Raw genomic sequence first — 13335 nt, forward strand, 5'->3', positions numbered from 1 at the left:
AAGGATGAAAAACAAACAAATAAATTTAAAGGGTGATGATTTTTTATCTTTCTTTATCATCAAAGTGACTCAATGTTAACAATATCTTAGAAAAAATTTCATTTAAAGAAAAACAATGACCTCTGTATACATGATTTTGCCTTCATATCCCATTTCTTTCCACGTCATTCCACTCTTATTTATTGTATGCATATACATATTTCTTTGTTCATATAGTAAGATATGTTCCATAATTTCTCATTCATATATTTGATAAAAAATTTTGACAAAAACTTATATTAGGTCGAGACATACACCGGTCAATCAATCATAGTTTAAGTGATAAGGTAAGATATTGAAATACTCTCCTTGCGTGAAAATTTAGATTCAAATCTCGTCTACATACAGTGTATGGCGTTGTGGTCTCGCGCTTAACGTTATACCATTAAATTTGGAAAGAAGATTATAATTTATGAAAAACTCCATCGTATAAGTCTAATTTTGACAAACATGCTAGTAATAACAAACAATTCACAATCATATAGATATTTTGAAGTATATTAAATTTATTCTACATTATTCACCAGTGACGAGGAACAAAAATATAAGTCAATCTTAATTAAATGAAAGTTGAAATCCAAAAATTTCATTTCTTAGGGACCATAAACCAACGAAATAATATCTCTTGAAATAAGAGGTTAGAAATATGGGGTAGAATCTATGTATGTACGCCAAGTGTGTGTTTAGTGTTGAAATCCCATCTTATTAAGTTTCTTTCGAATAATGACGCACATTCCATGATATTACTAAAAATCTACAACATTAAATAACTTAATTGGGTTTGCAGTATTCACCTCAATAATTGATTTTCAATTTCAACAATATGTACCACATATTCAAAATTAAATACCTATGCGTGTGGGACAAAAATTTATTCAAGAAAATTAAAACTGATTAAGATGCAAAGAATTAGATGGGGGCAGTCGTTGAGACGTTGCAATCGATTGATACTACTTCTAATATGTGAGGCTCTTATAAATTTATTGATTTTATAGTAAAACTTGAGTTTAATGATTTTTTCGAGTGAGAAAGTCCACTTACTGAAAATAAAAATTTAAAACTATAAATTATGAACGTATTAAAATGACAAAATATTATGTATTTTTTTTTTTTAAAAAGAGAGCATAATTTTGGAAATATAATAAATAGTAATACCAAAAAACTTGTATCCATTGATTTATGGTGTCTTGGATTGTGAAATAAAAACTACAATATGCCTTGAATTAGACCTTATTGTCAACGATCCCAAATATATATTATATGAGGACACAAATTTTCTCATTCTTTGCATATTTTCAAATAATCTAAATAAGTTTTCTGAATATTAAACTATTAACATATAAAAATATCTAACCATAATTAAATTCACGAAGACTTATAAAACTAACAAAAATAGATTGGTGGTCACATTTTACGGCATATGTGAACTTACGTGGAAATGACAACGGGATGTTTTGATTATCGTAAATCATTGAAAATTTTATTTTTAATAATTTAAATCTTGAAGTGAATTATAAAACACACAGATGTATATATATTATAATGGGTGACTTTAAAAACTACTATATCCCCTTTAGTAAATATAATTATAGCATGTTTTCAAAGTTTTAAGCATTTCATTTAGACTTAGCCCAACAATTATGCAATGATCATGGTAGAAACTCTAAAATAATGGAAATCCACAATAATGCATGTGTGTATATATTATTTATTTATAATAAATATTTACTAGCTAATCAGACAAAAATATTGACTGCGCAATGGATAATAAGTTTCACACTATAGTCGTTTTAAGGGGGTTTTTTTTTCACGTGTACACATGAGCGAAATTTCGAAACAAAATAGTATCTTATAAGCAAAATAAAGCTGTAAATTATTTTATTTAAAATACTGTATGATATGATCAAATTAACAAACTCATCCGAACGATGACATATTACGCGACATTGTCAGATAATTTGACAGTAATGTTACAGGCATGATTAATATTTAATTAACTAATGTTGAGTGATTGCTACTGTATAATTATTCTAATGAAAGTTATTTTTACTATCTTATCGTAACTTTGAATATTTTATAATTTTAATATAATAATTATATACGTTCGACTTAGGCACTTACAGACTGGGTACTAATGTTGGATATGAATTTACAGAAATATCCTCTCTTTTTTTCACATAACGCTTCTAGGCCATAATATTCCTATTTATTTAGATTTGCTTTTATAAATTTTTAAGTTTTCTCTTATTTATATTCCACATCTTAACTAAGTACACTAGAGTCTAGAATGCTATTTTAAATGGAGAAAAATTATTTATCAAGCAGTCCATAATAAAAAAAACAATAACGATAAAAAAAATTTAAATTAGTGCATTAAATAAAATACTACTAATATAAAAACATAATAATGGCCCATGCAGGTTTCGAACCTGCGACCTTCGCGTTATTAGCACGACGCTCTAACCAACTGAGCTAATAGGCCATTTACATTAGCCACAATATTACTTTTATATAATACAAAAATTTATAATCAGTGTACATATGGAGTATTTGATTACATTTAAAATCACGACCTATGAATACCCTACGATTTATATATGTGTGAGAGAGTGTCTATTACAAGAATAAGAAATGGAGTATGAGTTTAAAATTTTTAATTTATCATCTTTGAGTGAGATTATATAAAAATAAAAAGCATGGCAATCATAGGTTCAACGAAAATTTCCCCATCTTTTAATATTAATATTACTATGGCTGATTATGTAAAATACTTAAATAAATATTTTTGTGAATACTCTTAGTTGGTATTGACTTTTCAATTTTGTATACCCCTATGTTCACTAGAATTCACCTATGTAAATTTTAGTCAAAAAACGTTGTACGGTCTAAAAAAACGTTGTACGGAAAGCCAATAGAACTTATCATAACAAACGAATTTCCCCCGAATAGGTTTATTATTTTTATCCTCACAATTAAAGTATTTTAAAAATCACGATGTCAACTAAAAGAAAACAAAAATCAAGTAGCCCACATATGATTAAAAAGTCCTAAAACTCCTAATTATATGGAAAAGTCTTCATATAAATGTCTTAATGGCTTAATATTCGGTTTAAGCCCCCTTATCTCTCTCTAGACAGTTGAATATGTTGACAAAATTTATCATGACTAATAATAATAATTTTAAGAACATTTGTTAGTGAATAAAGAGGGAATACATACTAATTATGGCATATTATTCTTCCATACGACCAATTAAATGAAAAATATTTAAACTTTGTTGATTTCCTAGTGCAAATTGCTGGAGGGATTTTTTTTTCAAGAGCTTGACTTTAACAAATGGGATTTTGAAATGTTATAGATATAACTATTTTCAGATATTTGAAGGCTGCATGAAGGATTTGTAGGTGCATTTTACGTTATTTGATTTGACATTGAGTTGGTGAAGTGTTGTCGAAATGCATCAGCCAAATCATAATCCATATAGTTAACAATCCAAATTATATTACGTAATGGCAGACATATGATTTGGTTGCCGCACTGATGGATTTTTTCTGTTCAAGTTGAAATTCGACCGCGTTCCTAATACTAGCTATTATTATTTAATTATTATCTATTAACTTTAAATAAACCAGTGAACTTATAAAATTCACCTCTTTAATAATGACAAAAATGGGTCATATTTGGAGGGTGAGATTAGAGACGAAAAGCTATCGTTTCGTCACAGCTGATCTGATCACAGTTGTTAAAGAAAGATAAGTATATGCTTACGTAATACTATAATCTTAGTCTATATATTATCACTATTTGTTCATTTCTTCCAACTTCTAAATTGAAGAAGTTCTTTTAGTTATTTGACTAAACCAGAATTTAAAATTTTAAATGCCACAAACGTAATCAATCATAGCTTATCAACCAAGTATATTTTTAGAAAAGTACTAGTGCAATTAATTGATCAATACTTAATTATGGAGTACTTTTCAACATCGTTTACTTAATTATAATATTGGTATATTCTGTTTTTTACTCGTAGGAGAAGTGTTCATATATGCATTTTCTTGACTCGAAAGAAATTTTTACTATTTGCAGTCAAGCACAATTAATTTTATTTTTCAACACGTTTATTAAATACACGCACAATTTCAATAATTTTTAAGTATGTTTTATATGTCCAATTGAGTATAGCAAAACGTGTTTAGTTTCAAAGTCGATGGACTTTCATCATTAGTTAATTTGTTATGCAATTTACTAATTTTTTCGAGCTCCTTCACCCATAATATTTTCCAGGATATTAACTAGAAATTAACATTCTAAAATGATATCATGTTACTTTCCAATCAAGTAATATTATCCATACTCCTATTTCGCCGGAAATGAGTGATTTAAACCAACGTTGGACAAAAAAATATCGATAGAGAGACTTCACTTATTTATATTTTCCTTACACATGCAAATTTATATACTTAAATTACAAGTCGTTTTTCTTTAACTTCCAATATTTTTTATCTTTAGATGATCAGATTGGTAAGTAAGATCTGGAGATAAATTTTATGATTTTTAACAATTTAAAAAGATAAAACCCATCCGCTTTCTTACTGTGTCTATCCATTATACAACAACTTTAAAACAAAGCTAAACAACAAATAATAATTACTCATTCCATCCCAACCAAGAGTAGTGATAAACGTACGTATACGTACGTACATAACCGAACTTTTTTAAACATTTTACATTGAAAATCATTTTATAAACATTAATTGATTTAAAATAAATTTCATACTAATCATTTTGCAACACTTCAAGAAAGATTTAAAATTTATACTTAAATATTTGTATATTTAATAAAATATATATTTTCTACTAAATATTGTATATTAATTCAAATCATAGTCGAAATCATGCTATGATTCGACATAAATTCTATATCACTTCTTTGTTATTGCTACATATATTACAATAAATAACAAAATTAATTTTTAATTAAATTCACTTAAATCTAAAATTTTTTAAAATATTATGTACATGTACAATTATGTACGTTTATCTTTTCCCCCCAAGTAAATTGATTCATATTTCTTTTTTAACTAAAAATAAAACATTTGCTTATTCTTACTTTATTCTATTACCTTCTATACTCTTTCTTTATTTTTCCTATTTTATTCATTTTTTTACTTTTCAATACAAATTCTTAATCTTTGTATCTAAAAATTTTAATTCAATTTAATTGGGACGTATAAAATACACAACAAAACATTCACATGAAACACACGTTTACCCATATATGCAACATCGCAATTTATAAGTAAGTGTAATAACAGTTCCTATGGTACGCCTCATGTTATTTAAAAGCAAATAGACATAAATTTAAACCCAACTTAGCAAAATCGCGTTATCTTTTCAACACGTGTCTCCCTTCAACGTCAACACGAACCTGTATCTGTTGCTCCTTTGTTCACTCTTTGCTTCTCCAAAAGTCCAAATATTTTTCAACCCCACCCCCACTATCTCGCCTATATATATGTCACATGCGATGCATCATTTCTCCACTTTCAAATTTTAGCTCAACAAATTCCAATCCCCATTCAAAATCTCATTACTTTTTTAAAAAAACTTCTCCACAGAATCGAAGATGCCGAGAAAAGGAATGCGAAGCTTGTGCTTTTCCCCGAAACACTCATCCTCCTCCACATTCTCTCCGCCCTCCTCTACTCCGTCGCGGCCGAGCTTCTACGACTCCGTGATGGACCGGACGCTCGAGCTGGCCGAGCCGATCATCACGAAATGGAGCCCCGACACCACCGCACTCGCCCGAGTCACCTCTCTCTTCTACGAGAACCGCCGCGAGGCCAAGGAATTCATCAAAACCGTCAACAATCTGCAGAAGGCGATGCACTTCCTCGCCGCGGAGAATTCGAGCTCCGAGAAGCTGATCCGCGCGCAGAATCTGATGCAGATCGCGATGAAGCGGCTGCAGAAGGAGTTCTACCAGATTCTATCGATGAATCGCGCTCAACTCGACCCCGAATCGGTCTCGACTCGGTCATCGCGAACCTCCGTTGCTTCGAGTTATTCCTCCTATGATGACGAAGATGAAGACGCTGAGGCGGCGGATGAGTCGATTTCGGAGGTGGAGGATGCTTCCATGGCGGCGATGGCGGATTTGAGATTGATTTCCGAATGTATGATCTCGTCTGGCTACGCCAAGGAGTGCTTGAAGATCTATAAAATTATCCGGAAATCGATCGTCGATGAAGGAATCTACAAGCTCGGAGTGGAGAAATTGAGCTCCTCACAGATTCATAAAATGGATTGGAATGTTCTAGATCTGAAAATTAAGAGCTGGCTGAGCGCGATTCGCACCGCCGTGGCGACGCTCTTCCACGGCGAGAGGATCCTCTGCGATCAGGTCTTCGCCGCCGCGGATTCCATCAGAGAATCGTGCTTCACCGAAATCACGAAGGAAGGCGCAATGATTCTGTTTCAATTTCCGGAAATCGTAGCGAAGCACAGCAAACAGTCGCCGGAGAAAATCTTCCGAGCACTCGACATGTACACCGGAATCGCCAACCACTGGCCGGAAATCGAATCGATCTTCTCCTCCGAAACGACCGCAATCATCAAATCGCAGGCGCTTAACTCGCTCGTGAAACTCGGCGAGTTCACCCGCGCCGCGATAAACGAATTCGAGGCGGCGATCCAGAAGGATTCGTCGAAAACTCCGGTCGCCGGCGCCGGAACTCACTTCCTCACGATCGATGCGATGGATTACTTATCGAATCTAGCCGATTACAGCAACGTCCTCGCCGACATCCTCGCCGATCCACCGGCGTCGGCGAAGAAAAAACTGCCGGAAACCTACTTCGGCTTCTCCGATTCAGAGGAATCGCCGGCGCCGGCGATCTCTCTGAAAATGGCGTGGCTGATCCTCGTCCTTCTCTGCAAGCTCGACACCAAAGCGAATCACTACAAAGACGTTTCGTTAGCGTATTTATTCCTCGCTAACAACCTTCAATACGTCGTCGTAAAGGTGCAAACCTCCAATCTGAAATATCTCCTCGGCGAAGAATGGGTGACGAAGCACGAAGGAATCGTGAAGCAGTTCGCGGCAAACTACGAGCGGCTGGGATGGGGCCATGTCATCGACGCGCTCCCGGCGGATCCGACGGCCGCGGTAGCTCCGGTGAAGGCTGCCGAGATCTTTAGAAATTTCAATTCGGCGTTCGATCAGGCGCACAAGAAACAGGCGCACTGCGTTGTAGACGATCGGAAGTTACGCGACCATATTAAGGTTTCGATTGCGAGCAAGATTTTTAGATTGTATCGCGAGTTTTACAACGTGAACCGCGAGAATTTGGCGGTTGTGGTCAGATATGCCCCTGAGGATGTCGGACATCGTCTTTCGGATTTGTTTATTTGTCACCTCGAGTCACCGTCTTCAGATTCTCGGCGCCCAAGATCTCGTTGAATGAAGATAGATTAGATTTTTAAGAGCAATATAATCACAATTATTAGAATAGGAAAAATGGGGGACACATTATCCATGACAATATGAGTATATATAATTGATAATTGTGTTGATAAATGAAGCTTCCAAGTGATTTTCACTAGTGAAATTATTATATTCACATTGCCGTTTTAAGTAAAGCGTATCGAATCAAAGATTGTTGTGTGATAGGAGTAGTAGCAAATCTATTGATTCTAAATTTGGTTAATTTATCATAAGTTCACTCAATAGAACGAATATAAATGAACAGTAATAATTATATTATCAAATTTATACGATAATACGTGCATGCCATTTTCAAACCTAACGAATTTAAATAAAATTATTTATAAAATAATAGTCGAAATATTTCTCATTTTCAACAAGGGAAGCTCACAAAATAGCCGCTTCTCGAAAGGGATATTTTGTCACGAGGGAAAATTGAAAAAATAAAAAGTTGCTTTTTCACGTGATAATTGAATGGATAATAATTAAAATTAGTTTTGTGTTATAATATTTGCAAGTTTGATATTTATTTTGCGGCAGAGATTTGGAATCATGGTCAGAATATTGAAATATGGTTTAACGAATGTTGGAATAATTCACGTGAAGATTCTTCTCCTTCACACATGGTTGCCGGTCCAACTAAAACTACGGTTTCTAACATCCACTGTATAACTAACTAGTACTATCACACAGCGTGCGATGCACACATTAAATATTTTAAATTAATAATTTTAAATTATAGGTTATTTACAAAAAATTTAAAATATTATAAAAAATGTACATAATAACTATGAATTATACTGCTAAAACATATATATTAAACATGAAATAATTAAGAATGAATCATAAAAATTTGAAAAGCTTTGATTCATAATACATGAATGGAAATTACTTGAAATAACATCATTTCATTAAGTTCTTCGAAGAAAAAAAAATAATCCATGTATCATGGAGTACTAAATAAAAATACTATTCCTATATTAGAATTAATTGAAATTATAACATCTCACGAACTACTTTCTATACAAACATTTCATAATTGTGAATAAATAAATTATAAATCAATATTATTAGACTAATTCAAATTAACTTATTACTATTTTGTTATTAATTGACACACTTAATAACAACTAATTTTAAAAATTGACATGGAATAAATATAAAACAATAGCTAAATGATTCAGGCAATATTAAAGTAAAACTTAAAAAAGAATTAAGTTATAATATACTATTTAATTTATAAGAGCATTAATACTTCCATAACTCAACTTATATAGATATGTGGAAAAAATACTGATATGTAGTATAGAATAATTTTCTACCATGGGACAGAGGATATAATAATAACGTCTTATACAAGTGATCCAAAAAGATGGTAATATATATTAGTGAAGGCTATCGCTTAGCCAAATATATAATGGACCAATAATATAGGCAAGCTTAAACGATAGCCTAATAGCTCATCTTCATAACAAAAGGAATAAACTACAGTTCATCAGACTAATATAATTATTGAAGAAGATTAGACCAAAAATATAAAGATCAATAATATGGGGAAGTCTAAACTTGATGAATAGCCTAATATCCAATCAACAATTAGTAGGACTATTAATAATATTATTATTGAATAAGACTAAATATGAATATGCAAATTGGACGGGAGTATGCCAGTTTGTGATGCTACACGAAATTTCACCATATCATCGGCCTTCGTCCACGTTGTGCCCCTCTGCCTCATTCTCTCATACAACTTTTCGTCGTGAAGAGAAAAAAAAAAAAACAAATTAACAAAACAAAACACACAACCACAATGAAAATACAACAAATGATAAACATGAAATTGTACGAAAAACGTCACTTCCTTAAGTATTGCACCAAACCTTGGGTGTAAACTTCACGAAAAAGTTGCTTGAATGCTAACGCCCTAAGCAAAAAAATATAATTAATGATTTTATATAATTTGCATACAAACATAAAATAAGCATTAAACAACATACACACGGTAATGAAAAACACACTATAACCCGATGGCATTGGTTATGGCTCCATGGCGATGGCTTCTAAACGTGGATCAACGAACTTCGATAACAAAATAAATTGTGGAAGGCTCAGGATCATTGAGAAAGGTGAAGAATGATTCCATGATGTCAACTTTTCTTCCTAAGATATGAACAAAAATATCAAACTTAAGTGTGAGGTAAGTAGGAATGTGTAGATAGTAAGTCTTCAAACGTCATATTTATAGATAAAAAATTAACCATGAGATGATTTATAACTTCTCCAAATTAAAGTCATAAATTTGCACCTTTAAATGTGAATAATAAGTTTCAAAAACTGAATAATTAATTAAAAAATTAATTGATGGATGGAAACTATATACGGACACACATTAATTTTATAAGAGAATTTAATATTTTGATTTTTTTTTCTATTCTCATAGAGAATTCATGATAGCAAATATGTAACGGTAAAATAATGATGAGCATTAATTTTTGGATATTAAATTGAGTGTTACAAAGAAATGAAATGACATTTAATTAAAATAATTTTATATTACTCGATACTTATGAAATTAAAAGAGACAATCTTTTAATCTAAAATGGCGAGAATAGATGAGTTTTTGATTAAAATTTTTAACCTATGTAATACGCATATATACTTGTTTGGTTCTTAAATGAGAGTTAGTGATTTCCTATGTGCATAAAAATAATTTTGTACGTACATAAATTCTTTAATATATTGAAATAAATTAAGATACACCCTTTTTGTGAAAATTATGTTAATTCATCAATATATACATGGTGGAGTTCTATTTATTACTACGCAATCAACAAAAAATTTTTTCCTCACAAAACAATGTGATTAGATTGTAACTGCCATTTTAAATTATCATAATTATTACTAATACAATTCTTAATTTTGAAAGAAGTTACAAATCCTACAAATTATTATTACTACACTATATTGTTTAATACAAATATATTTTAAAAATTTCTAAATTAGTACTCAAAACACAACTTTTATATGATGAAGATGTATAGATAGATTTTCATTTGTAATACCCAAAATGATATATGGTCAAATAAGATGCTTATTAATTATGATTCCCACCTTTATCGGTTATTAAATAATTAATACTTGAATTATAAATGCTATATGTATTGATTATCATGCCCAATTATCAAATATTCAAATTAGTCCATAACTTATAAGTATTTGAGAATGGGGACAAAACTTATAAATATTTCAAAAGAAGGCCAAACTGCATTTTATATATGTATAGATAACCCTATTTTGCAATAATTTTTATTTTTATTTTAAATTTTATTTTTCTTTGAATATTGATCAGTGGCTGATATAGGGGGAGGGATGACCGCGGACCGCCTCCTCCACGCAACTAATTTTTCATTATCGGGCGTAAAATTTTCATGTTTGTTCCCTCCGCTTATCTTTGATGTCACCGAAGACAAAAAGATCATGTCCACCCTTCCATTTCCAAATCCTGGATCGCAATATTCAACGATATTGATTTTGAATTAATTATATAGTTACTGTTGTATTAAACTTGTAGGACAATATTCACTTGATATTGATTGTGAATTAATTATATAGTTCTTGTTGTATTAAACTCGTAGGACAATATTCACTGATATTGATTGTGAATTAATTATATATTCTTGTTATTAAACTCGTAGGACGGACCTAATAAAGAAGGTTGTTGACAATAGAGGATAATTGTAACAAAGATTAATTATCAACACTATGAAGTGGATGATAACTCAATTTAATAAAGTTTTCCAATTCTTTGAGCGGGTGTTGCAGTGTGTACATACTACATCTAATATAATTTGATATTTCAAAGAGATAGAAACATCCACCCACATTCCAAAAGTAAATTCAAGAACAAAGAGAAGGATGATAAATTATAAATATACTTATCCACGGTTGTTTTCCCATTATATTGCTTGTATTGAATTTTAGAAATAAATTATAAAAAGATTGCAAAAAGAAAGCGATTTTCAAAAGAGTGACGAAGTCCAAAACAATGTAAAGAAGTTTGTATTGATTACCAGCAATAACGCTTTCAACAGGATTAAAGGAGAGACTAGCATCAAACATGAAGTTTTCGACATGGGCGGAGGCTTCTTTCAGAAGGCTGTGCTTGGACGCTATTAGGGAGCTACTTACATGGAATTACTTACTGAGTTGCCTCTGCATCTGTATCCATTGAAGGTAGGTTATTAGTGCTATTGGTGAGGCAGTAAGCGACATGCAACGTGGCAAGTTTGCTATAGAAATCAACCTTACTAATTCAAAATTTACCATAGAATATGAAAACTTGCAGGGCTTGTGTTTTCATTGTGGAGCGTGAGTTCATAGATCTAAAACCACTTTTGGCGAGAACAAGGACACGAACAAAGAGCCAAAGTCAAGAGGGGAACGAGATGGGTTACGGCACATCCAGACTGCGATAGAGATGGGATAATGGAGAGATTGGAGGGTGAAGAAAATGATGAGCACAGCCTGGATGATTTGAAATCTTTGATAAAGATGTTATTGTTTTACTTGACAATTAGGAGAATTGGCCTTCCTAATTCTGGCATTTGGGAATTTTCTATTTTCAGCCGTTTATGGGCATCCTGCACCTTCCATTAATGCACAGAGCTCAGAGGGTCTTACATGGAAGCGGGGTAATCTTTGCGATAGGGGTCTCTGCAGGAGGTTGGCTTTCTCAGTGACCCATTTAGCTCGCCGCCCTTTATTATTGTAACTGTGCAGTTATTCTCCAACTACACAGACAAGACCCTTTCGTTGATGTCACATACACAATATCATGAATTTTCTTGGATTGGTAATCAATGTTGATAAAAAGAGGTTTTTGGAGACATTTTTCGGCGAAAAAACAAACTTTATGCAGGCTCTCGACACTAGAGGCTGAGTTGAAGTAAGAACTAGATATTGTACTCCAACAACAGGAATCCTTGTGGCATCAGAAATCAACAAATTGAATACCTCATTTTTTCATTTGAGAATAGAATTGAGCTTATTCAAAATGGAGATGGCGAGTTATATCATGAGGATGAGTTGCATAGGCCTTTATATCGCTGCTTTTCGGCCACAGATCAAGTTTCAACTGATATAATCAGGGCACAATTCTCTTCCAAGGAAGTTAAGGATGCACTGGACTTCAAGCAGGTTTTTATCAGAGACATTGGGATGTGGTGGGCGCAGATGTTTGTCGTGAGGTTCTTGATATTTTAGAGGGCGGGACGATGAATAAAACGATGATTTGTCATATTCCAAAGGTGGAAGCTCCTACGCTCATGTCTCAATTCCGTCCTATTTCTCTCTGCAACGTGCTATATAAACTGGTCACCAAGACCATTGCTAATAGACTGAAGCATATGATGCCGATTATTATTGGGCCTACCCAGTCTAGTTTTGTTGCGGGTGCTGACAATATTGTTGTTGCACAAGAGGTTATACACTCCATGAGAAGAAAGACCGGGAAGAAAGGCATTATGGGTTTGAAGGTGGATCTGGAGAAGGCATACGATCGGGTGAGTTGGGCATTTTTATTTGATACTTAAAATGAAGCAAGGCTCATTGATGTGATCATGAGGTGTGTCTCGACTAGCTCAATGCAGGTATTATGGAATGGGGCTTTAATTTGACTGATTCTTTCCAACCTTCCACAGGATGGGTGTCCACCATCTCCTTATTTGTTTGTGTTGTGCATAGCTCATGGTATCGAGCAATCGGTAGTGGGACCCTTATCAAATTTGTAAGAATGGGCCACAGTTGACACA

General features: G+C 32.6%; 1 protein-coding gene and 1 non-coding gene across 2 annotated transcripts; one reads left to right on the forward strand and one right to left on the reverse strand.

The window, feature by feature from the left end:
* Positions 1-2447: 2447 nt before the first annotated feature.
* TRNAI-AAU lies at positions 2448-2521 on the reverse strand. The gene has a single exon. It is a non-coding gene; the product is annotated as a tRNA-Ile (tRNA).
* Positions 2522-5594: 3073 nt separating this feature from the next.
* On the forward strand, positions 5595-7661 carry LOC125199393 (exocyst complex component EXO70H1-like). The gene has a single exon (XM_048097419.1). It carries the CDS (start codon positions 5666-5668, stop codon positions 7499-7501), a length of 1836 nt encoding a protein of 611 aa, XP_047953376.1. The 5' UTR covers positions 5595-5665; the 3' UTR covers positions 7502-7661.
* Positions 7662-13335: the final 5674 nt, after the last annotated feature.

The sequence above is a fragment of the Salvia hispanica genome, unplaced genomic scaffold (genome assembly GCF_023119035.1).
Source record: "Salvia hispanica cultivar TCC Black 2014 unplaced genomic scaffold, UniMelb_Shisp_WGS_1.0 HiC_scaffold_482, whole genome shotgun sequence".
Taxonomy (NCBI): Eukaryota; Viridiplantae; Streptophyta; class Magnoliopsida; order Lamiales; family Lamiaceae; genus Salvia; species Salvia hispanica.

What these genes read in the sequence shown, in the direction of transcription:
- LOC125199393 (XM_048097419.1), top strand. Translation starts at nt 5,666, where the DNA reads ATGCCGAGAAAAGGAATGCGAAGCTTGTGCTTTTCCCCGAAACACTCA.